The 24635-nt window shown below is 42.0% G+C and overlaps 1 protein-coding gene and 1 non-coding gene across 2 annotated transcripts; one reads left to right on the top strand and one right to left on the bottom strand.

The window, feature by feature from the left end:
• Positions 1–8895: 8895 nt before the first annotated feature.
• On the bottom strand, positions 8896–9002 carry LOC148924284 (small nucleolar RNA R71). The gene has a single exon (XR_016131888.1). It is a non-coding gene; the product is annotated as a small nucleolar RNA R71 (small nucleolar RNA).
• Positions 9003–10050: 1048 nt separating this feature from the next.
• On the top strand, positions 10051–23665 carry LOC148924285 (uncharacterized). Its single transcript, XM_089059043.1, has 2 exons — positions 10051–10659; positions 23642–23665. Exons 1-2 carry the CDS (start codon positions 10051–10053, stop codon positions 23663–23665), a joined length of 633 nt encoding a protein of 210 aa, XP_088915169.1.
• Positions 23666–24635: the final 970 nt, after the last annotated feature.

Below are 24635 nucleotides of genomic sequence, written 5' to 3' on the forward strand. Positions count from 1 at the left end.
ATGATGCCGCTGTTGATGCCCCAAATGGCGGGTATGAGCGGGATGATGCAAGGGCAGCCTGCCGCCGCGGGGGTAGTAGAGTGGGGGTCCCCGAATCACCTAGGGACAATGTTTACCACCCTACAATTGATTTTTTGACAGGTGCATCTCAGACCTGTACACTAGAGTCTCAGTTCACTTCTGCTGAGACTTTCTCATTAGAGGAGTTGGGTTTATCCCCGATTATGGTGCTTCCCACTCAGAGTCCACCGGCGGTAGGACGTCGGGGAAGGGGCAAGGACAGGGGCCGCGGCAAAGGCAAGGGGGTGGTAGGTGATCCGTCAGGGGCGGGGGAGGGGGACGATGGGGAGGAAGAGGAACAGAGGACTATTTGGTCTGAGGCGGAATGCATGGCGTGGGTCAATGTTTGCAATGATCCAATATTGGCGACCAATCAGAGAATCGACAAAATGTGGACACGCATCGCCGAAGCTTACTGTGAGTTTAAGCCGACGGAGGGAAAGATTCACTCTTCTGAGGAGTGCCGGAAGCAATGAGATAGGATTAAGACCGCGGTCGCCCGATTTGTCGGCTTCTACGAGAACAACACCCACATGATATCCAGCGGCCAAATGATGGAGGATGTGAAGACCTTGTCGATGCAGCAGTTCCCCGAGACTGGGAAGCACGATGCGTGCAAATACTGGGACGCGTATCTGGTGCTGATGGGATCCGCCATGTTTCGTGCGGGTGTTGAAGCTGGCTGGCCGAAGCGGCAGAGGGTCAACATCTCCGGGGAGTATAGTAGCAGCGCCGGTTCCCACGACCTCTCCGACAATGCCGTAGAGGCTCCGACCCCTCCCTGGTTTTCCCGCCGCCGTCTCCCGGTTGGGCAAAAGACGGCATGCGGATGTCTAGGGGAGGCACTGACGGGTCCCAGGAGGTCCAATCGGCAACTCCTAGTGTCCAGCCAAGCCCCGAGCTCACCCAACTCGCGCGCATGCAGCAACAACAGAACATTTTGGATGCCATACAAAAGTGGAGTTTGACAACTGTATGCTTGCGATTTTGGCCTCCCACCCCTCGGCACAGGTGGAGCCTCTGGGGACTCCGATGCCGCTGGGACTGGCCAAGGGAACGACGAGGTGTGAGAGGGCGGGCCACGGGTGTCGAAGCTATAAGATGGTTTTTTTTTTCATGAAATTTTTTTTATTAATGTAATTTTTTTATTATGTATATATTTTTTTAATTTATATAAAATGGTTGCGTTTCCCCCGTATTTGTGTTGAAATATAATTTCGTATTTGAGAATTTGTTTGTTGGGATGTCCTAGTGCTTGTCCACTATTGTGCAGTGGGATGTCCTTATGATGTCCTTATGATGTGGCAAGAGGTGTTTTTGGATGTCCTAGTGCTAGTCCATGGGGATATCCACAGCACTGTGGATGCTCTTAGTAAAAGTCCACATATTCATCTCACTTACTTTACTCTCTCTTAGTTTATTCTCTCTTCACTTTGATGCACTATATTTTAGCACTATAAATACCTGCAAGTATACAAAGTAGATCTAGTATAGCTAAAGGTCAGTACCGGGATATCGAACACGGGGAATATAATTGCAACTGGCTATCATATACTAAGCGTCAAATACTATCTAGAAAAACAAGAGTTTTGGATTTGAAAATAAACAAAAATAAATAAAGTAAAAGCATAAAACAAATAAGATAGAATCAGGAAAATAGAGGAATTTCAAGGATAATGATTTCACTAACTCTTTAGTTATTCTAATTAGTTCTACGTTCATCCGACTCAAGTTTTACCACGATTTCTCCCTATCATGCATCAATACTCATGTCACAATTATTGTATGAACATATAAGATAAACCAATCAAACCTATCACCGATCAAAGATTGACAATAATCAAGGTAACGACCAATTAGTCGAACAAAAGTTCAAGAAAAATCAAGTGGAAAAGAGTTCTGAACATTAAACATAAAAAGAACTACATAAAAGTCAAATACTATCAAACCTCAAAATTCTATTATTTAGCAATCCATAGACAGATGTACTAAAACAATAATTAAAGTACAAGACATGAAATAAACAAACAAAACTCAAGGTTGAATCTTGAAGTCTTCATTCTCCTCTTGCCTTGATTCAATCTCCAAGAATGATGGAAGAATTAGGTTAAGGAGTAGAGAGGGAGGAGCCTTAGAGGCTCCCCTTTTGGTGGCTATGCATGGGTGAATTCTATGAATTAGGTTATGGGGTATATATAGGCTTGAGAAAGATTTAAATTTGGTAAAAAGTCTCCTCCAAGCAATAGGGAAGATGGAATTTTCGTTCCCCATAGTAGAAGGAAAAGATTTGGCTTCAGACGGTAATGTCTTCTTTCCTTCTTTGAATTTCCGCCTAGACTGCATTTGACAGCTTTACGCGACTTTGGTAGAACGGCCATAACACTCTCCACAGAACTCCGATTGAGGTGATCTTGGTACCAACTCGAAGCCCTTTTAAAGAAGAAGAGAATGACATGTAGAACGCCCTGATCGGACTTCACGATCATCGAAAAATTGAGTTTGAACACAGCTGTCGTGCGATGCATTTCTGTGGCGGCGGCCGCTGCGCATTAATCAGAAGCTTCTGACTCTTTTGTGGCGATCGCCACGCACTCCCCGGCGGTCTGTGAGCTCCGGTGGTCGCCGGAAGTGTTGCGGCGGTCGCCGGACGCCACCTGAAGCTCCAGATTTTCAGATTTCGCGTTTTGACTCCTTTTTTAGGATCAAATATGCACATTTCTCACAAAACACGTAAAAATACCAAAATAGATAAAGTATGCAAATAAAGGACATGTAATGCAACTTTGACATTAAAAACGGTCCAAATAATGGTTTTAAAACAGTGCAAAATCCTAGCGTATCAACTCTCCCAGACTTACATTTTTGTTTGTCCTCAAACAAAACAATAAAAACACAAGAATAGACGCATGGAATGCACAAGGACTAGACATTGTAATTGCCTCAAAGCTGAAAGAATAGATTAAGCATGAATTAACACAATCAAATCAAGCAAGGCTTACTAGTGCACTTTCATTACTAACTCGTGGAACACCTTGAATTCATGCACTCACATGTGGCAAACTTCCAAAGATGGGAAGTGTTCTTCACTCTCAAAGTGTATAAGGTAAAGTGTATAGCACTCAAATCATGCATCATGCATAGTTTACCATAGGCTTGCTCAAAGTCTAATCCCTCCTCTACTAGATGTGATTAAGCATCAAAAGTCCGAAAGGTCTTTATTTTTTATTGTAATGTAGGCTTTTTGGTAGGTGAGGAATATTTGGCTAAAAAGTGACTAAACCCAATCACAGCAAAAGTGATCAATTTTAAACTACATCAAACTTAGCACCCAGCCAACAATTCAAATCTCAGTATACTTAGACTTTGTTTATATTTCTTCTCACTTCCCAAATTCCTTTGATTTTTTTTTCTTTTCTATTTTCTTCACAACCTTTCTTTTTTTTTTTTCTTTTCTCTTTTTTTTTTTCATAGGCATCCTTTCTAAGATCAAGCACATATTTTGAATTTTTCTATTTCACAACTTGTACTTTCTCTACATTTAAGCACACTACTTTTATACTTTCCTCCTTATCTCTCTACTTCCTTTACAAAAAATAACAAAAGCTAACTAACCCAAGGAATTGTCCCCTTTTATTTGGTTTCCAAAGAATAGGCTTAAAGGCTCAAAATTGGCTCCAAAGGGAAAAATTCGAGAGGGTCGAAAATTTTGGATATAAAAGTAGCTTATGAAAAGATGGCCTAACATCTTCCCTTATCAACTTAAACACTATGTAAACTTAGGCAGACTAGGAGCAAGTTCTAGAAACATATACATGAATGCAGATAAATTACACAAGAAAGAATATATGGCTCAAATCTCACAAGGTATAGGCATGAATGAAGGCGAACAAGCAATTCACTAATTACGCACCTTTTCACCAAACCATCAAATCAAAACGTCAAGCCATACTTAGACATGGATGAAATTAAATATCATTGACAACTCTGTCTAATGTGTCCCTAAGCATGCGTGTTTCTAAGTTTTTCATGTTAAGTTAATGACATGGATTCACCAGGTTTTTAAAACAAAAACTTAAACTAAGACAAAAACAAAAACCTAAACTCACGGTCCACCACTTCATCCCCCCAAACTTATTTACAACAAAGTGTAAAATAAGTTTGTAGAGTCGGTAGGGACGTAAGTAAACTACTGAAAAGAAAACATAGCTTGAAAATTTTTGCATAAAGGTTAGACGGGGCGAAAAATCAAGAAACTCGAAAAATAGCGCTGGATTCTGCAATTTGGGCGGCATTCGCCGCAAATGGGGCAGAAAGTTTCCAGATAGCAGGCCCGCCGCACGTCTGCGGCGGTCGCCCCAGAAGGTCAGAACCTGCGAAATAATTTCAAAGGCATGAAAACTAAACCAAACCAAAAAGTACTTTAAAAAATGGAAGTAAATGGTCGGGTTGCCTCCCAACAAGCGCTTATTTTTCGTCTTTAGCTTGACATTCTTTGAAGCTCAGGAGTTATCCCCCATCGTGGGAATTCCTTAGGGATGCGTTTGTACCTACAAATTCACAATGTGAGCATAGAATGGAGAAAATTGTAGTTGGATACTCCCTCCATCCCACAAAAGATGTCACACTTGTGGGACGACACGAGATTTTAGGAGGTTTTGTTTTGTGTGTTAAATGGAGAGAGAAAATATAATTTTTATATTCATGTGAGAGAGAACTTTTTCCAAAAAGGGAAATGTGACATCTTTTGTGGGACAAACTAAAAAGGAAAGTGTGACATCTTTTGTGGAACAGAGGGAGTACAACACAATATTTGGCAATCCCCCAAACTTAAACCAAATCAAGGTGTAAAAATAATCACATGCAAGATCAAGTAATCTACCTTGATTCAAAAATCATCCCCCATCATGATCTTTATCCCCCAATAATTTGTAAGAATTTTCAACAAAAGACCAAAAGCATGCAAAACAATTTGGGCTAAAAAATATACTCAAGTCATGCAAGATAAAATAGCTTCACAATGCTATGAACATGAACTATGCGTATCAACAATCATATCAACGGGGTATTCAAATTTCATCAATGATGCACTTTTTATTAGCACTAAATAAACCTGCAAGTATAAAGAGTATATATAGTATAGCTAAAGGTCAGTACCGGGATATCGAACACGGGGAAGGCAAACACAAAGTGTCTATCCTCTACTAGAACTCAATTACTATCTGGAAGAACAAAAGGTTTTGAATACTTTTTGAAAACCGAAAATAATTAAAAACAATTAACAACTAAATGCGAATAAAACACGGAGACAATCGATAGAGATAAGGGAATCCCAGGGATGTGCGTTCACAGTTATGGTTATACAAATTCCAAACTACAATACCCTAGCACAATTATTACTTTGATAGGACGAGTCGCCTAGCTTATGCTCATGCGATGCAAACGTTGATTAAAAATTATGGTTGTCAATCCTAACACGTAACTCCATAAAGCTCCTAAGACCCTTGAAAAGTCCTCACTCTCAATTAACAGTGAAGTTTTAAGGGAAACTAACTGTAGTGTCTACTAAGTGAATCTAACTCGCTAGAACTCTCTCACAGTTATAAAGCAAACTATATTAAATCATGCAAGATTGTGTCACTCAATCATGCAGCATCAGAATTACTTAGGGAAGAAACAAAGTAAAATCAAAATGGATATTAAATAGAAAATTGGAATTGTATAACCAAAGTCGTTACTAACACATCCCTATAATCCTATGAGTTTAGTTACACATAATGGAATAAGCTAAACACATAGATTGAAGGGAAGACAATTTGAACATAAAACTAAAGCAAATAAAACCCGTAGGTTGAATCCATGTCGTTCTTGATGTTCTTGAAATCCTTCTCCAACTCCTTGCACAATTGAAGTACTCTAGCTTTTGATCTCTGTGAATTATTTTGCAAGTAGAAGCGCTCTCTTTTTGATGAAGCTTGAGGTCTTATTTATAGGGGAAAGCCAATCCTTGTTGTAGAAGGAAAAGATCTTCAACATATGGTAAATCTTGGAGCAAATCTAGGGCATTTCGGATTCGCCGCCTTTCTCCGGCGGGCCGCCGCACCTTGGCCGACGGTCGCCGCGTTGGAGTCCTGAGACTCTATTCCTTCGGCGGCGGACCACCGCACGACTTCCAGCGGTTGCCGGGCGAGACGTCTCTTCCAAGTGTAATTTTCCGAGGCGGACCGCTGCACTGCTCTGCCCGCCAGGGGCCGACGGTCGCCGTCTGACTCCAGATTTCCAGACTTTGCGTTTTGGCTCCCTTTTTCGGCTCAATTATGCACATTTCTCACAAAACTCGTCAAAATACCAAAATAGACAAAATATGCATATAATGGACGTGTAGAGTGACTTTGACATAAAAAACGGACCAAATAATGACCTTAAACCAGTGCAAAATCCGAGCGTTATCAATGAACAAAAATGAGCTAATTCAAGCACACGCAACAATGATCAATTCCAATAAATCCAACTCACAAATTCACCAACAAATTATTAATTAAGTGATGTGAATTTGGAGTGTGGGTGTGTGAATAATGTGGATAAATAAAATTTAAAGAGAGGGATGAAGTGGATGCTGGGGTTAGAAAGAAAAAAAACGAAAGAAGGAAAGAAGAAACATACCTTATGTGAAAATCTCGCGTCTGACACGCTTCAATGGTCGCTAACTGCAGTTCAACGGACCGCTGTGGATGGTACGTTGATACGCCCGGATTTTGCACTGTTTTAAGGCCATTATTTGGTCCGTTTTTGTTACCAAAATCACTCTACATGTCCATTATTTGCATATTCTATACATTTTGGTATTTTGACGTGTTTTGTGAGAAATGTGCATATTTGAGCCAAAAAGGGGAGTAAAAACGCATAGTCTGGAAATCTGGAGTCAGACGGCGACCAGCGACCGCCGCGAAGTTGTACGGCGACCGCCGGCGCCCGGCGGGCAGAGCTATGTGGCGGCCCGCCTCGAAAATTTACGCTAGGAGAAGAGTCTCGCCCGGCGACCGCCGGAGGACATGTGGCGGTCCGCCACCGAAGGGTCAGAGTCTCTGGACTCCAACGCGGCGACAGCCGGCCAAGGTGCGGCGGCCCGCCGGAGAAAGGCGGTGAATCCGACCAGCCCTAGATTTGCTCCAAGATTTACCAAATTTTGAAGATCTTTTCCTTCTATGATGAGGAATAATCTTCCCCTATAAATAGGACCTCAAGCTTCATCAAAAAGAGTTTTTTTCACACAGCAAGAACACATTCATAGAGATCAAAAGCTAGAGTACTTCAATTGTGCAAGGAGTTGAAGAAGGATTTCAAGAACATCAAGAACGACAAGGATTCAACCTACGGGTGTTATTTTCTTTAGTTTTATGTTCAGATTGCTTTCCCTTCAATCTATGTTTTTAGTTTATTCAGTCATGTGTAACTAAACTCATAGGATTCTAGGGATGTGTTAGTAGCAACTTTGGTTATACAATTCCGTTTTCTATTTAATATCCGTTTTGTTTTTACTTTGTTTCTTCCCTAAGTTAATCATGATGCTTCATAATTGAGTGACATAATTATGTATGATTCAATACAACTTGCTTCATAACTGTGACAGAGTTCTAGCGAGTTAGATCCACTTAGTAGACACTACAGTTAGCTTCCTTTAAAACGGCACTGTTAATTGAGAGTGAGGACTTTTCAAGGGTCTTAGGAGCTTTTTGGAGTTACGTGTTAGGATTGACAACCCTAATGTTAGTAATCAACGTTTGTATCGCATGAGCATAAGCTAGGTGACTCGTCCTTTCAAAGTATTAACTGTGCTAGGGTATTGTAGTTTGGAATTTGTATAACCATAAAAGTGAAAGCACATCCCTGGAATTCCCCTTATCTCTATACTTTTCTCTCCGTGATTTACTTGCATTTAGTTGTTTACTGTTTTCAAAAAGTTACAAAAAATTCTTGTTTCTCCAGATAGTAATTGAGTTCTAGTAGAAGATAGACACTTTGTGTACATCTTCCCCGTGTTCGATACCCGGTACTAACCTTTTGCTATACTATACCTACTCTGTATACTTGCAGGTATTTATAGTGCAAATAAAAAGTGCATCAAGTTTTTGGCGCCGTTGCCGGGGAAGACAATTCACTTTGGAGTGATATCTTCAAACGGATAATTTTACTACTTTGGATTTTTATTGCTTTCTGTTTTAATTTTTTTTAGTTTAATTTGTTTTTGTTTTCGAGTCTTGCAGGTTTTGTATGCGAACGCGTTCTGGGAAGTACATCTTAGAGCCACTTGATTTAGAACTTGAAAGAACTCGTAGAATAATAAGAAGTGAAAAAGGATCAGGAACAATGGGTGACCGAACAGATATTGAGAAGCTGCAGGAGATGGTGAAGTTGCTGATGGATGAGAGAGATGCGGAGAGATCAGCCCGAGAAGCCATGGAAAAGAAAAACAGAGAAACATTACCTGTGATGAACATGTTCAATCATGGGAATATGATCACTTTTCCTAACGGCCCTCGTATTGATGCTAACAATTTTGAGTTACGCATGCCCCTTATCCAAAGGGTCGAGCAAACTCCTTTTGCAGGTAGGGCGACTGAAGATGCTAACCGCCATCTCTCCAAATTCGTGGAAATCGCAAACACTCTGAAATTAAATGGTGTCGACGACGATGCCATACGGGTAAGACTTTTTCCATTCTCATTGATTGATTCTGCTAAAGAGTGGTTTGAGTGTATGCCACCAGAAAAGGTCTCCACATGGAAGGACATCGTAGCTACCTTCCTCGACAAATACTACCCGCCAGGCACTATTTTGAAGCTCAAAAGTGAGATCTTTCAGTTCACACAAGGCCATGACGAGCCCCTCTATGAGGCATTTGCTCGTTTCAAAGCTCTTCTTCGAAAGTGCCCAAACCATGGTTTTTCCATAGACCATCAGGTTGGAATCCTCTATAATAGATTTAACGAGAAAATATGTGCTATGCTTGATTCAGGGGCAAATGGAGGATTTCTAAGAAAGACAGGAGAGGATGCCATGGCGGTGATCGAGGAGTTCGCCACCAACAGTCGGGGGTGGTCTAAGGAAAGGCATGCCACGAGAAGAGTAGCAGCCATAGAAGAGGCCGAAGAAAGTTCTTTTGCTAAGGAGTTAGCAGAACTTAGAGTCAGGATTGATCAAATGGACATCTCGAGGAAGGAAGATCCAATTCCGGAAACTTCCATAGTGGCGGTCAATGCACCCGAAACTGCTATATCAACTGTGGAAGAAATCAACTACGTGCAAGGAGGCGGTCCCAGAAACTACAATAACAATTATCGCCCTAATCAGGGGGGCGGTAATTTCAATAATTATAATGGGAACCGTCCGCACCCAAATCTTTCTTATTCTAACAATAATTACTTGCAACCCCCTGCAGGATTCAATGTTAGCAAAGGAGGAGTGGTTGAGCCGATGAAGAAGGAAGACAAGTATGAACAAGGAATCACGAAGATCTTGGAAGTAATTACGCAAGATAGGAAGATTAATGACACCAAGATCGGAGTGGTCGAAGCAAGGATAAACAACCTCGAGCAAGGAATGAACACAATCTCGGCAGCTGTAACCAATATTACCACTCAAATGGAGCAACTTCAGAAGAAGTTAGATGAGGATAGAGCAAAGGCAGCAGCAAGAGTGGATGATATTAACAAGAAGTGGGTGGCAAAGCAGAAATCTGGGGACTACCCAGTCGCCGGCGGACCGCCGCACACCCCGCGGCGGCCCGCCACTGACAAGGCAGAATCGTCCACTAAGCAGGAGCTTGTGCGGCACAACGGGATTGTACTCCCTTTTCAGCCAAAGAGGAAGTTCAAGCTTGAAGAGCAGTTCAAGCAATTCCTTAACATGTTTTGCAAGGTCCATACTAACATTCCACTTGTTGAATCGTTGCAGGAGATACCAAAGTATGCAAAGCTACTAAGGGAGGCGGTAATGAGGAAGAAAAAGCCGACTAAAGCCGACCTTAAGCTACCGCATCATTGCAGCGAGATCATCCAAAAGGAAAGGGCAGTGAAGCAAAGAGATCCGGGCCAGTTCATCATTAGGTGCCGAATTGGAGAAGGAAAAGTTGATAAGGCCCTCTGTGATTTGGGAGCAAGCATCAACATCATGCCGCTGAAGTACTATGAAAAGCTCAACATCGGGCCACTCAAGACCTCGGATGTGACCATAAGGTTGGCCGATAACACGGCCATCAAAACGGTGGGTATGATTGAGGATGTCTTGGTGAAGGTAGACGATTTCATCTTTCCTGCCGACTTCATTATTCTTGATATGAAAGTAGACAAGAATGTACCTCTAATCTTAGGCAGAGATTTTCTAGCCACATGCAAAGCTCTTATTGATGTAGGTAGAGGAGAAATCACAATAAGTGACCATGGAGGAAAGTCGACCTACAACATCGAAAGCGCGATGCTTAAGTATGAAGAGGCGAAACAAGCTAAGATGGAGCATGATTGCAGGGAGGTCATGGTGACCGATTTGTCTAAGCCTTATGATCCATCTGGAGGGGAAGATCCTTCTAACCCTACTATTTTCATTGTTAACACTTTACCTCAAGCTCCTAAAAAGGGCGAGCCTAATCCTACTAAGCCTATCTTGCAGGAAAAGCCTAAGAGAAAGAAGAGGAAGAAGACTCCACCTCAAGATGACCCTGAAATCTACGTGATCAAAACCTCGAATGGAAAATTCAAATGGTGGAAGAAAGTTCTCAACAAGTTGGTTCCATTCGCGGTGGCAGAGACTAAGATTGTTGGTACAAAGGCATCCCAAAGGAATCCTCACGATGGGGGATAACTCATGAGCTTCAAAGAACGTCAAGCTAAAGACGAAAAATAAGCGCTTGTTGGGAGGCAACCCAACAATTTTTGCTTTAATTTTAAGTATTTTTGGTTTTGGTTTAATTTTGTGCTTTGCAAAAATTTTCGCAGGTTCTGACCTCTCCGTGGCGACCGCCGCAAGCTCTGCGGCGGTCCGCCACCTGAACGCTGGAAAGCATCTTTGACGTGCGGCGACCACCGAACAGCTGCGGCGGACCGCCACCTGGGCACAATTTTCCAGCGCGATTTTTCGAAATTCTTCGAATTTTCGCCCCGCTCAACCTCTACGCGAAATTTTTCAGGGTACGTTTTTGTTTTCAGTAGTATACTCACGTCCCTACCGACTCTACAAACTTATTTTACACTTTGTTGTAAATAAGTTTGGGGGGATGAAGTGGTGGACCGTGAGTTTAGGGTTTTCTTTTTGTTGTTAGTTGTTTTTGCTTTAATTTTCCAAAAACCCGTAGGAGATTTTTTGTGTTCTAAAATGTTTTCTTGAATCCATGTCATGAACATAACATGAAGAACTTAGAAACACGCATGCTTAGGGACACATTAGACCGAGTTGCCAATGATATTATATTCCATCTATGTTTAAGTGTGGCTTAACGTTTTGATATGATGGTTGGGTGAAAAGGTGCATAATTAGTGAATTGCTTGTTCGCCTTGAATCATGCTTCTACCTTGTGAGATTTGTGCCTTAAATTCTTTCTTGTGTGATTTATCTGTATGCATGTATATGTTTCTAGAACTTGCTCCTAGTCTGCCTAAGTTTACATAGTGTTTAAGTTGATAAGGGAAGATGTTAGGCCATCTTTTCATAAGCTACTTTTATATCCAAAATTTTCGACCCTCTCGAATTTTTCCCTTTGGAGCCAATTTTGAGCCTTTAAGCCTTTTCTTTGGAAGCCAAAATAAATGGGGGACAATTCCTTGGGTTTAGTATAGTTTTTGTTATCTTCTTTTGTAAAGGAATTGGAGAGATAAGGAGGAGAGTATAAAAAGTAGTGTGCTTAATATTAAGAAAGTACAAGTTGTGAAATTGAGAAAAATTCCAAATATGTGCTTGATCTTAGAAAAAAAAAGAAAGGATGTAAAAAAAAAAGAAAGGATGTGTAAAAAAAAAAAAAAAAAAAAATGTGTGAAAGGTTGTGAAAAGAAAATAAAATCAAAGGATTGAAAGTAAATTGAAGGAGAAAAATAAAGTGTTAGAAGTGCCTTAAGTTTTAGAAAAGTGGAGTCATCTTAACTCTACATGGGATATTTTTATATTTGAGTCACTTTTTAGCCAAATATTCCTCACCTACCAAAGAGCCTACGTTACAACCGAAAAGAAAGACCTTTCGGACTTTTGATGCTTAATCACATTGAGTAGAGGAGGGATTAGACTTTGAGCAAGCCTATGGTAAACTTTGCATGATGCATGATTTGAGTGATTTACACTTTACCTTTATACACTTTGAGAGTGAGAGAAAGAACACTTCCCATCTTTGGAAGTTTGCCACATGTGAGTGCTTGAATTCAAGGTGTTCCACGAGTTTGTAGAAAGTGCACTATTAAGCCTTGCTTGATAATCCATGCTTAATCTATTCTTTCATCTTTTGAGGCAATTATGACGTCTAGTCCTTGTGCATTCCGTGCGTCTATTCTTGTGTCTTTAGTGTTTTGTACGAGGACAAACAAAAATGTAAGTTTGGGGGAGTTGATACGCCCGGATTTTGCACTGTTTTAAGGCCATTATTTGGTCCGTTTTTGTTATCAAAATCACTCTACATGTCCATTATTTGCATATTCTATACATTTTGGTATTTTGACGTGTTTTGTGAGAAATGTGCATATTTGAGCCGAAAAGGGGAGTAAAAACGCATAGTCTGGAAATCTGGAGTCAGACGGCGACCAGCGACCGCTGCGAAGTTGTACGGCGACCGCCGGCGCCCGGCGGGCAGAGCTATGTGGCGGCCCGCCTCGGAAATTTACGCTAGGAGAAGAGTCTCGCCCGGCGACCGCCGGAGGACATGTGGCGGTCCGCCACCGAAGGGTCAGAGTCTCTGGACTCCAACGCGGCGACCGCCGGCCAAGGTGCGGCGGCCCGCCGGCCAAGGTGCGGCGGCCCGCCGGAGAAAGGCGGTGAATCCGACCAGCCCTAGATTTGCTCCAAGATTTACCAAATTTTGAAGATCTTTTCCTTCAATGATGAGGAATAATCTTCCCCTATAAATAGGACCTCAAGCTTCATCAAAAAGAGTTTTTTTCACACAACAAGAACACATTCATAGAGATCAAAAGCTAGAGTACTTCAATTGTGCAATGAGTTGAAAAAGGATTTCAAGAACATCAAGAACGACAAGGATTCAACCTACGGGTTTTATTTGCTTTAGTTTTATGTTCAGATTGCTTTCCCTTCAATCTATGTTTTTAGTTTATTCAGTCATGTGTAACTAAACTCATAGGATTCTAGGGATGTGTTAGTAGCAACTTTGGTTATACAAATCCGTTTTCTATTTAATATCCGTTTTGTTTTTACTTTGTTTCTTCCCTAAGTTAATCATGATGCTTCATAATTGAGTGACACAATTATGTATGATTCAATACAACTTGCTTCATAACTGTGACAGAGTTCTAGCGAGTTAGATCCACTTAGTAGACACTACAGTTAGCTTCCTTTAAAACGGCACTGTTAATTGAGAGTGAGGACTTTTCAAGGGTCTTAGGAGCTTTTTGGAGTTACGTGTTAGGATTGACAACCCTAATGTTAGTAATCAACGTTTGTATCGCATGAGCATAAGCTAGGTGACTCGTCCTTTCAAAGTATTAACTGTGCTAGGGTATTGTAGTTTGGAATTTGTATAACCATAAAAGTGAAAGCACATCCCTGGAATTCCCCTTATCTCTATACTTTTCTCTCCGTGATTTGCTTGCATTTAGTTGTTTACTGTTTTTAATATTTACTGTTTTCAAAAAGTTACAAAAAATTCTTGTTTCTCCAGATAATAATTGAGTTCTAGTAGAAGATAGACACTTTGTGTACATCTTCCCCGTGTTCGATACCCGGTACTAACCTTTTGCTAGACTATACCTACTCTGTATACTTGCAGGTATTTATAGTGCAAATAAAAAGTGCATCATACGTCCTCACTGTTCTTCTCTCGGGCCGCTGCAAACAACTCAGCGGACCGCTGTCCCTGCTCTAATAATTTTTTTTATATAAAGAAAAACGAAAATAAACAAAACAGAATAAATTATAATAATTTTTTTTTGGAAAAAACGAAAATAAACTAACTGGAGAAAATTAGTTCTTTCTAAAAAAAAAGCAAAATGAAAATAAAAATTAAAACCTAAAAAAAATTAAAGTAATATTGGAACACCTCCGTTGTTGCGCTCCTTGCTCTCCTCATGTACCTCAAAAAAAATCAAAAGAAAGAAAACTAAATTAAATAATATTGCTCTCTAAATTAGTATTATCAACCTTTCTACAATATCAGTTTAAAGCAAGAATATTCACCGACAACGGCGTCAAAACCTTGATGCACTATATTTTAGCACTATAAATACCTGCAAGTATACAAAGTAGATCTAGTATAGCTAAAGGTCAGTACCGGGATATCGAACACGGGGAATATAATTGCCAAAGATTTCTAACAAATAAGATAGAATCAGGCAAATAGAGGAATTTCAAACTAAACAAAAATAAATATAAAGTAAAAGTATAAAACAAATAAGATAGAATCAGGCAAATAGAGGAATTTCAAGGATAATGATTTCACTAACTCTTTAGTTATTCTAATTAGTTCTATGTTCATCCAACTCAAGTTTTCCCATGATTTCTCCCTATCATGCATCAATACTCATGTCACAATTATTGTATGAACATATAAGAAAAACCAATCAAAGCTATCACCGATCAAAGATCGACAATAATCAAGGTAACGGCCAATTAGTCGAACAAAAGTTTAAGAAAAATCAAGTGGAAACGAGTTCTGAACATTAAACATAAAAAGAACTACATAAAAGTCAAATACTATCAAACCTCAAAATTTTATTGTTTAGCAATCCCAAGACAGATGAACTAAAATAATAATTAAAGTACGAGACATGAAATAAACAAACAAAACTCAAGGTTGAATCTTGAAGTCTTCATGCTCCTCTTGCCTTGCTTCAATTTCCTAGAATGATGGAAGAATTAGGATAAGGAGTAGAGAGGGAGGAGCCTTGGAGGCTCCCCTTTTGGTGGCTATGTATGGGTGAATTCTATGAATTAGGTTATGGGGTATATATAGGCTTGAGAAAGATTTAAATTTTGTAAAAAGTCTCCTCCAATCAATAGGGAAGATGGAATTTTCGTTCCTCATAGTAGAAGAAAAAGATTTGGCTTCACACGGTAATTTCTTCTTTCCTTCTTTGAATTTCCGCCTAGACTACATTTGACAGCTTTACGCGACTTTGGTAGAACGGCCATAACACTCTCCACAGAACTCCGATTGAGGTGATCTTGGTACCAACTCAAAGCCCTTTCAAAGAAGAAGAGAATGAAATTTAGTTTGAACACAGTTGTCGTGCGCTGCGTTTCTGTGGCGGGCCGCCGTACCTTGGTCGGCGGTCGCCGTGCATTAATCAGAAGCTTCTGACTCTTTTGTGGCAGTCTCCACGCACTCCCCGGCGGTCCGTAAGCTCCGGCGGTCGCCGGAAGTGTTGCGGCGGTCGCCGGACGCCACCTGAAGCTCCAGATTTCCAGATTTTGCGTTTTGACTCCTTTTTTAAACTCAAATATGCACATTTCTCACAAAACACGTCAAAATATCAATATAGATAAAATATGCAAATAAAGGACATGTAATGCAACTTTGACATTAAAAACGGACTGATAAGACTAATTTCATGCATTGGTTATGTGCGAAAAATGTTATAATTTGCTGGGTCTGACACGTTTCCTAAGCCAGGTGTGTGAAGAAAATCGCTAGATCGAGGAAGTACTGAAGGAGATGGTCTAGCGAAGGAAAGGAACGAAGTGAGCAGGATTTACAAGGAAAATTGGCGTGACAGAGGAGTCAATAGCTGAGGGCAACAAAGTCTTATCTATACCTCGCTGGGCCCCACTCCAACGCCTATATATAGAAGAGCATGCAACACAAAGAATATCACTTTTCACTCTTCTTAGCTCACACACATTACACACACTTGGGAATGGGAGATCTGGGGTAGTCGGGTACGAAATGTTACTTTCTTTAGAAGTTTCACGGTTGGCAACACCGTCCGAGTGTGGACGAAGATACAATTCCTTTTAATTTCAGTTGTTTTGCTCATTTTTACTGTCAAACTTCACTTTTGGGAGTCGACCTGGCTGTTGATGATACTTATTGTGTTTCCGTCTGTTGATCTGCGTTTAGCAGTTGAATTTCAAGTCGATTTGCATAGATCTCTCTGCTGATAGTTTATTTCTACAAGTATTATGTCGATCTCTGTTTTATTTTGTTGTTGTGGTGTTTGATATGGGAATGTGGTGATAGATCTGTGGTTTATTGACTGTTTGGAGTTTTTTTGTTCAAATCTGAAGTGACGAAGAGTTTCTGTTGGTTGGAGTTCGTGTTGGACGCTTGGATCCGGAGTGGATTTAGCGTCTGAGGTTGGATTCGACGTGAGGAAAGATAGTTGTTAGATGGATTCTGTTTTCTTCTTGTTTTCTGTTTTGCTTCGTCTAGTGTCTGCAGATCTGTTTAGTTCTTCGTGGTTTATGCATTAATTTGATTTTAAATTAGTTTGCTCTGTTTGATTTCGTTCATGTTGAATTTCTTATGAGTTTTACGCAATTTGGTGTAGAAGACGATGTCGCTGTTAGTTAGTACGAGAGTTAGTTATTCTGCCAGCTTTTCGTTCGTACTTTGCTTTTTCAGTCATGGTCCCCACAGTAGGTTTATTTCCTAGGTCTAGTAGTGAAGTAGTTTTCTTAGATCAAGTGTTGAACAGTTAATTTCCTTTGCGACGCTCTTTCATAATTTCGCCTAGGTCTAGCTGTTAGCTTAAGAGTTTTAAAGTTTCCCAAGTCAGTTTAATTTGTTTTCCTCAACCCAAGAAAATGCGTGGCAGCAGCCAACACCAAAAACACACCCAAATCCTTGAACATGAGTATTACGCATTCTTCTCTGTGGGATCGATCCCTACTTCTCTATACTAGGTTTAGTAAAGTGGTTGAGGGTTTTTGAAAGAAGTGCTCTGTGTGTCCGACGACCGGGATTTCCTGCGACCAACGAGTTCCTAGACCGTGTGATCTAGTGGATTTGCTGGATCTAGGGAACCTGTTATTCCCTTTTGAACACACTGTACGCAGATCAGACACCTTTCAAATGGCGTCGTTGCCGGGGATGGATGGCGTTTGTTATTATTTCATTTAAGGATTTGGAGTAAAATTTTAATTTCTTTAATTTTCTTTCTCCTTGACAGTTTATGAAAGCAGGCTTCCAATCTGAAAGTTGGGCAAGCTCATTTGGATCAGGGAGTGGCCAATACAAGTGGCGAGTCAAGGAATCTACGTCTACCATCACCACCAGATCAGGATTGAGGACGGAGGATCCATTCCCGTTCAAGTCAGAAAGTGAAAAGGAGTGGAATTCGTCGACAGAGGAGAACCCAGGGTCATCAATAGAACCAGAGCATTCCGAGACCGAGGAGGAGAAGGACCCAGATATGGCTCATCTGTTAGATCCCGATCCGGAAATAGGGTCGCTCACCGCACATCTTGACGGTAAACCCGCTCATGCTATAGTCTCGAACCTACGACGGAGGTCGATTGACATCAAGACGAATGTACTTGGAGTTCTACCTACTTTCTCTGGGCGTAGGAATGAATGCCCCTATGAATTATTGAACGAGTTCAGTAAACTATGCAGCATTCAAAAGCGACCCAACGAGGCAACAGAGGAGGACTACCGTCTTCGAGCAATTCCGTTTGCTCTCAAGGGGGAGGCGAACACTTGGCTGCTAAGGCTTCCACCAGACTTGATCAACACGTGGAAGGATTTTAAACTAGAATTTCTGGACTACTTTTTTCCATCCAACAAGACGAATGCCTTGAAGAAGGAGATTCAGGAGTGCAAACAAGAATACGATGAGTCTCTGAGTTCTTATTGGTCCCGTTTCAAGGGGCTGTTGGATGCTTGTCCAAATCACAGGATGATAGAAGCGGAGACCTACTATCTGTTCTACGAAGGTGCAAACCCTGAATCAAAGGACTTGATGAACTCCTCGAGCGGGGGAAATTTTACCAAGAATAAGGCAAGTGAAGCTCAGGAAACCTTGGGGAGATTGATCGAGGCAAAGAAGGCCTATGATAACCCGCGAAGCATATTAAGCAGAGGATCAGCTAATGCAGTGATGGATCAAGAAGACAAGAAGGTGGAAGATAGGATCGATAAACTGGAAAAGGCCTTGCTGAATGCAATTGAGAAATACAATCCGCATGCTCCAGTGGAAATTGAGAAATCCCTTGGTCAAGAGGAAAGGCAACTCCAACCATACTACAGTCAACCCTGCGAAGGGGAGTGTCAAGCTCAAGCAAATTCGATGGGAAGTTGGAATCCCGATGGAAGTTGGAATCAAGGCCAGCCACCTCCACTTCAGCTCACAAATTATACACACCCTCCGGAAAGGCAGTCCAACTGGTCCGGGAAAGGTCAAGAGGGACAATTGCAGCTGGGGTACAGGAATCAAGACCAGACTAATTGGGGAAACCGAAATCAGAACAACCCAGGGAGTTCCTATGTACCACCTCATCAGAGAAATAATCAAGGACACTACCAGAATTCCCAACCAAATCATCAAGGGAATCAAGGGTCTGGTAGCCAGTACAATAACCATCAGGGAAATCAAGGGACGAATAACCAATACAACAATCATCAAGGTAACTATCGGCGGAACCAAGGTCAAGGACCAAATTCGGGTCAATTCAACTCCAGACCACAGCGGAGTTTAGATGACATGGTCCATGATCTAGTGAATTCACAGCAGTTCATGCAAGGTAACCTACACTCCAACAATGACATGGTGCACAAGTTACAAGATGATCAGTCTGAACATAAAGCTGCCATGGACATAATGGCAAAACAACTCTCCCAGATCGCAGTTTCCTTGAATGAGATGCGAGGGAATGAAGGCAAACTTCCTGCCACCGTCAAACCGCCAGACCGAGCAAACATTAGTCAAATCACCTTGAGGTCTGGGCGGGGTTATGAAGGGCCGATGTTGGAAATTGATGAGGAAGTGCCTATGCAAGCTAGTGAAGGGAAACAGAGTCAGCAACATCAAGAGGAAGGCACTAGACCGAGGGAAATCCTTGTTCAGGGAGACCTCCAGAAGGGAGATTTAGGGGGATCCCTACCTCGATCAAGGGACCCGTTCTTCCTAGACCCCGAACCTGAGGAAGTGATTAAGGAAGGAAACAAGGGAATTGATGAAACCCGGGCTGGGACTTCCACAAATACAGTAAAGCGAGCAAAACCATTTCCATATCGTGGGGAGGCGAAGAAGAAAAAAGATGATACAAAGGATCTCATGGAGATTTTCAGCAAGTTGGAAATCAACCTGCCATTCTTGCAAGCCTTGAAAATGCCCGCCTTCAGTAAGTTTATCAAGGAGTTTATTGCAGGGAAGACCAAGCCAGATGGGAAGATTGTGATCGGAGAGACCGTGTCTGCTGTGATACAAAAAAGAAGGATGCCCTCAAAATGCACCGACCCAGGTATGTTCACATTACCCATCTCTCTAGGGGATATCAAGGTTGAGCATGCTATGTGTGATCTAGGGGCGTCAATAAATGTTTTACCACTTTCGATCTATAAGAAGTTGACTGGGGTAAGAATAGTTGCTACCAAGGTAGTGATCCAGTTAGCAGATAGAACTTGCATTTGCCCTGAAGGAGTGTTGGAAAATGTTATAGTCAAGGTGCATGATTTTCTATATCCTGCTGATTTTTATGTGATCAAGATGAATGATAATGAGTCTGCTGAGTCCAGTGGGGTACTTTTGGGGAGACCATTTTTGCGTACTGCGAAGACCATTATCGATGTTTTTGATGGAACAATTTGCTTGGACTATAACGGGGAAAAGTATACCTTTAGCATAGATGAGAGGATGAAAAGGCCTTTAGATGTTGAGAATCTCTATGCTATTGATGTTATTAACCCTTTGGTCCAAGAGTATCTTGAGACGGAATTGATACAGGAACAAATCGACAACTCGGAGTTGAGCCATTCGATTGACAAAGAAGTTGTGGGATGGTGTGCAGCAATGAACACAGCAGAATTAACAGATGAAGAGCTCACAGAGGCCATTATGGGATTCTGCAGAAGCCCTGAATCAGCCTGATCTAAGGGATCGGCTTATGTGGCTAGTCTGGAAAAATCTCCTGGGTCTGGGAAAGAGACCTTACCAGAAATTGCAGACAAAAATCCCTTGCCCCAGGAGACGAATGGAACAAAAAAAGAGCTGAAGACACTTCCACCGGGCCTCAAGTACGCTTACTTGGAGGAGGGTGAGACATTTCCAGTAATAGTCAACAGCAACTTGACCAAGGAGCAAGAGAAGGAGTTATTGGAAGTCATCAAAAGAAACAAGAAAGCAATAGGATGGACTCTCTCAGATTTGGTGGGAATAAGTCTGGATCTTTGTATGCACCACATTCGTTTGGAAGAAAGTGCGAAGGCTCATCGAGATGCACAACGGAAGCTGAACCCGAACATGCGAGAGGAGGTCCTAAAGGAGGTATTGAAATTGCTTGCTCTAGGGATCATCTACTCCATTCCTGACAGCGAGTGGGTCAGTCCTGTCCAATGGTGCCGAAAAAGTCTGGGATACAGGTTGTTAAGAATGAAAAAAATGAATTGTTACCCACCAGATTAGTGACAGGATGGAGGATGTGCATCGACTACAGGAAGTTGAACGAAGCCACAAAGAAGGATCATTTTCTCCTACCTTTCATTGATCAGATGCTGGAGAGATTGGCAGGCAAACAGTATTTTTGTTTCCTTGATGGATACAGCGGCTACTTCCAAATCTAGGTTAATCCAGAGGATCAAGGAAAAACCACATTCACGTGCCCTTTTGGTACATATGCATACCGAAGAATGCCATTTGGATTGTGTAATGCTCCGGGAACTTTCCAACGGTGTATGATGAGCATTTTCTCGGATCTGTTGGAAGTATGCATTGAGATATTCATGGACGATTTCACTGTATATGGGAACTCATTTGATACTTGTTTAGCCAGCCTTGATCTAGTGTTGCAGAGATGCCAGGAGAAGCATTTAGTGTTGAACTTCGAGAAGTGCCACTTCATGGTGACTGAAGGCATTGTCCTGGGTCACGTGGTTTCTGAGAGAGGTATTCAGGTAGACAAAGCAAAGGTGGATGTGATATCAAAATTACTATACCCTACGAATCAAAAAGAGGTGAGAGGTTTTCTAGGCCATGCAGGGTTCTATAGGAGGTTCATCAAGGATTTTGCAAAAATCGCGCAACCACTCACTCGGTTGTTACATAATGATGTGGAGTTCGTCTTTGACGAAGGGTGCGAAAGGGCGTTCCAGTTGCTTAAAGATAGGTTAATATCAGCACCAATTATCAGGGCACCAGACTGGAGCCATCCTTTCGAGATAATGTGTGATGCGAGCGATTTCGCTGTGGGAGCTGTCCTAGGACAGAAAATTGATGGAAAAAGTTATGTGAACTTCTATGCTTCCAAGACGCTGAATCAGGCTCAGAAAAATTATGACACCACGGAGAAGGAAATGTTGGCTGTCGTATACGCGTTTGAAAAATTCCGACCCTATCTCCTTGGGTCGAGGGTTATAGTCTTCACGGATCACGCGGCGATTAAGTACTTGCTGGCTAAGAAAGAGTCTAAGCCGAGATTAATCCGTTGGGTGTTACTCTTGCAGGAGTTTGATTGGGAAGTAAGAGACAAGAAGGGAACGGAAAATAGAGTGGCTGATCACTTGAGCAGAATACATCAGGGGGAAACAGAAGAGGCCATATCCGATGCCTTCCCCGAGGAGCATTTGTACCTTCTGGAGAAATTTCCTAGACCACCTAACTGGGAAGCAGTTTTGGCTTTGACCGGTCTAGGGGAATCGGATAAGGGGAAGCGCACACTGAATGCAGAACCATGGTTTGCTGACTTAGCCAACTATTTGGTCACGGGAGAGATGCCAAGTTCAGACGAGATTTCCCGAGCTCAGAAGATGAAGATTAGAAGTGAAGCTAAATATTACTTTTGGGACGATCCTTACCTATGGAAAATGTGCTCAGATCAAGTGATTAGACGTTGCATTCCCGAATGGGAACAAAGAGATGTGTTAATTAATTGCCACACGTTAGTATGTGGAGGCCACTTTGGGCCAAGGAAGACAGCGAGGAAAGTCTTAGACAGCGGTTTTTATTGGCCGACGCTAAATAGGGATGCTTTTGATATTTTGCCAAAGTTGCGAGAGGTGCCAGCAGACGGGGGGAATTTCGAGAAGAGACAAGATGCCTCAGGTCCCAGTGATAGTGTGCGAAATTTTTGATGTGTGGGGAATGGACTTTATGGGACCGATCCCATCGTCTTGTGGGAATACATATATATTGGTTGCAGTAGACTATGTGTCTAAGTGGATAGAAGCTAAGGCCACCATAACATGTGAATCGAAGGAGATGGCAAAATTTTTGAAGGCAAATATTTTCAACAGATATGGAGTTCCTCGGGCCATCATCTCAGATCAAGGGACTCATTTCTGTAATCGCACCATTGAGGCTTTGATGAAGAAATATGGTGTTCACCATAGAGTGTCGACTCCTTACCATCCTCAGTCTAATGGCCAGGCAGAGATTTCTAATCGCGAGATCAAGGCGATATTGGAGAAAACAGTTAATCCGTCAAGGAAGGATTGGAGCAAGAGACTCGGGGACGCATTGTGGGCTTACAGAGCTGCTTTTAAAACGCCTATTGGAATGTCGCCTTACAGACTTGTGTTTGGCAAAATGTGTCATTTACCTGTTGGTATTGAGCACAAGGCGTACTGGGCAGTGAAAGAAATGAACATGAAGCCGATAGCTTGCGAAGAAGAAAGGAAGTTACAATTGCAAAAATTGGAGGAACTTCGACTAGAGTCGTTTGAGTCTGCCATGTGGTACAAAGAAAGAACGAAGTTATGGCATGATAAAAATCTCCGGGTCAAGGAACTTCATGTGGGACAGAAGGTGCTACTTTTTCAGTCTCGGCTCAAGCTAATGCCAGGAAAACTGAAGTCTAAATGGATCGGCCCATATACCATCGTCGGCATCCGAGCAAATGGAGCAGTGGAGATCCAGTGAAGTGCTCCAAACTCTGTTCCTTTCCTTGTAAACGGTCATAGAGTGAAAGTCTATAGGGATAATTCCGAGTTGTGTGTTGTGGACGAAGTTCCACTACATGCACTCCCTACTATCGCCTAAACGGACGGGGGAAATTTCCGATGAATTCCTGGGTCAAGGAGTAAGTTAACAATTTTGAAAATACAAAATGAACCAGGGAATCTCGGAAATACAATAAGTATGTAAATAGTTTAATTGCTTTTTAAACTTAGAAATCTAAAAAAAAATAAAAATATTTTCGAAGCACCAGACTTCAAGAGGAATCGATATTTTATGCTCTAACCTTGACCTAGGAGTTTGGAACCTTCATTTTTTTGTTTTTGTAGGACATGGTCGAGGGAATTAGCTAAAGAAGAACCTGAGGGAAGCAATCAAGGGAATATTGGAGGAAGGAGTCGAGGAGGGAAAAGATATTTTGAAATTCAAATTCTGGCCGATAATTATGGAAGTTGTACAGTTGCTTACATCATGCCTGCAACCGTACCACCTTTTCACCAGAAAGGCAACCGTCGTCCTTCTCTCTCCAATTATCCCCAAATTGACAAAACATTGATTCGCTCTCCCTTCTCTCTAATTTCGTTCTCTCTCTAAAAAAAATAACTAAACCCTAACCAAATTCGACCAGTTTCTCTCATTTTTTTTTTCAGATCTACACCAATGGATTCTACCCAAAGCACCGTGTATGACCCAACCTTGCTGGCAGAGTTGATGCAGAGGGTGGGGAGCGTAGAGAAAGCGAAGGAGGTGTATGCCCTATTCGCCGCTAGCCTAATGCCGTCTGCGCCGGTCGCACCACCACTGACGATTCCGGTAGATTCGGCTGCAAAACCAGCGAATCTTCCTGAAGAAGGACCGCGAGATTCTACATCTCCGCATGCAGAAACCGCTTCACAAAAAGCGAAGGAAGAGGGGGCATCACACGAACGGGCGGAGGGTGATGAACCGGCTCACGACGAGACCATGGTGGAGACAGAAAGGCAAGAAACTGAGAACCCTAATCTTGAGGGTAGGGAAGTGTGTGAGGGGGAAACCCCTATTTCTGATGAAGTTCGTAAGGGAGAAACCCCTGTGTTAGATGAAGTTGCGGAGGGGGTGACCCCTATTGTGGATAATGTGGTTGAGGGGGAAACCCCTGTGTTTGAAAAGGTTGCTGAGAGGGAAACCCCTATTTTGGAGAAAGATGCTGAGGGGGAAACCCCTATGGAGACGGGGGATGAGACCCCGGTTGATTTCAGGGGTGCGACCCCTGAGTTCGTGGAAGAGGGGGCAACCCCAGGAGATGTCAGGGGGGAGAACCCCATTTATATCGAGGGGGCAACC

Source organism: Salvia hispanica, chromosome 5 (assembly GCF_029641045.1).
Source record: "Salvia hispanica isolate PSC_SH4W2 chromosome 5, Shi_PSC_v1, whole genome shotgun sequence".
Lineage (NCBI taxonomy): Eukaryota > Viridiplantae > Streptophyta > Magnoliopsida > Lamiales > Lamiaceae > Salvia > Salvia hispanica.

What these genes read in the sequence shown, in the direction of transcription:
- LOC148924285 (XM_089059043.1), top strand. Translation starts at nt 10,051, where the DNA reads ATGAGGAAGAAAAAGCCGACTAAAGCCGACCTTAAGCTACCGCATCAT. An exon ending in CTAACCCTACTATTTTCATT is followed by an intron (nt 10,660 to 23,641) that starts GTTAACACTTTA and finishes TTGTTTTTGTAG; the next exon opens with GACATGGTCGAGGGAATTAG.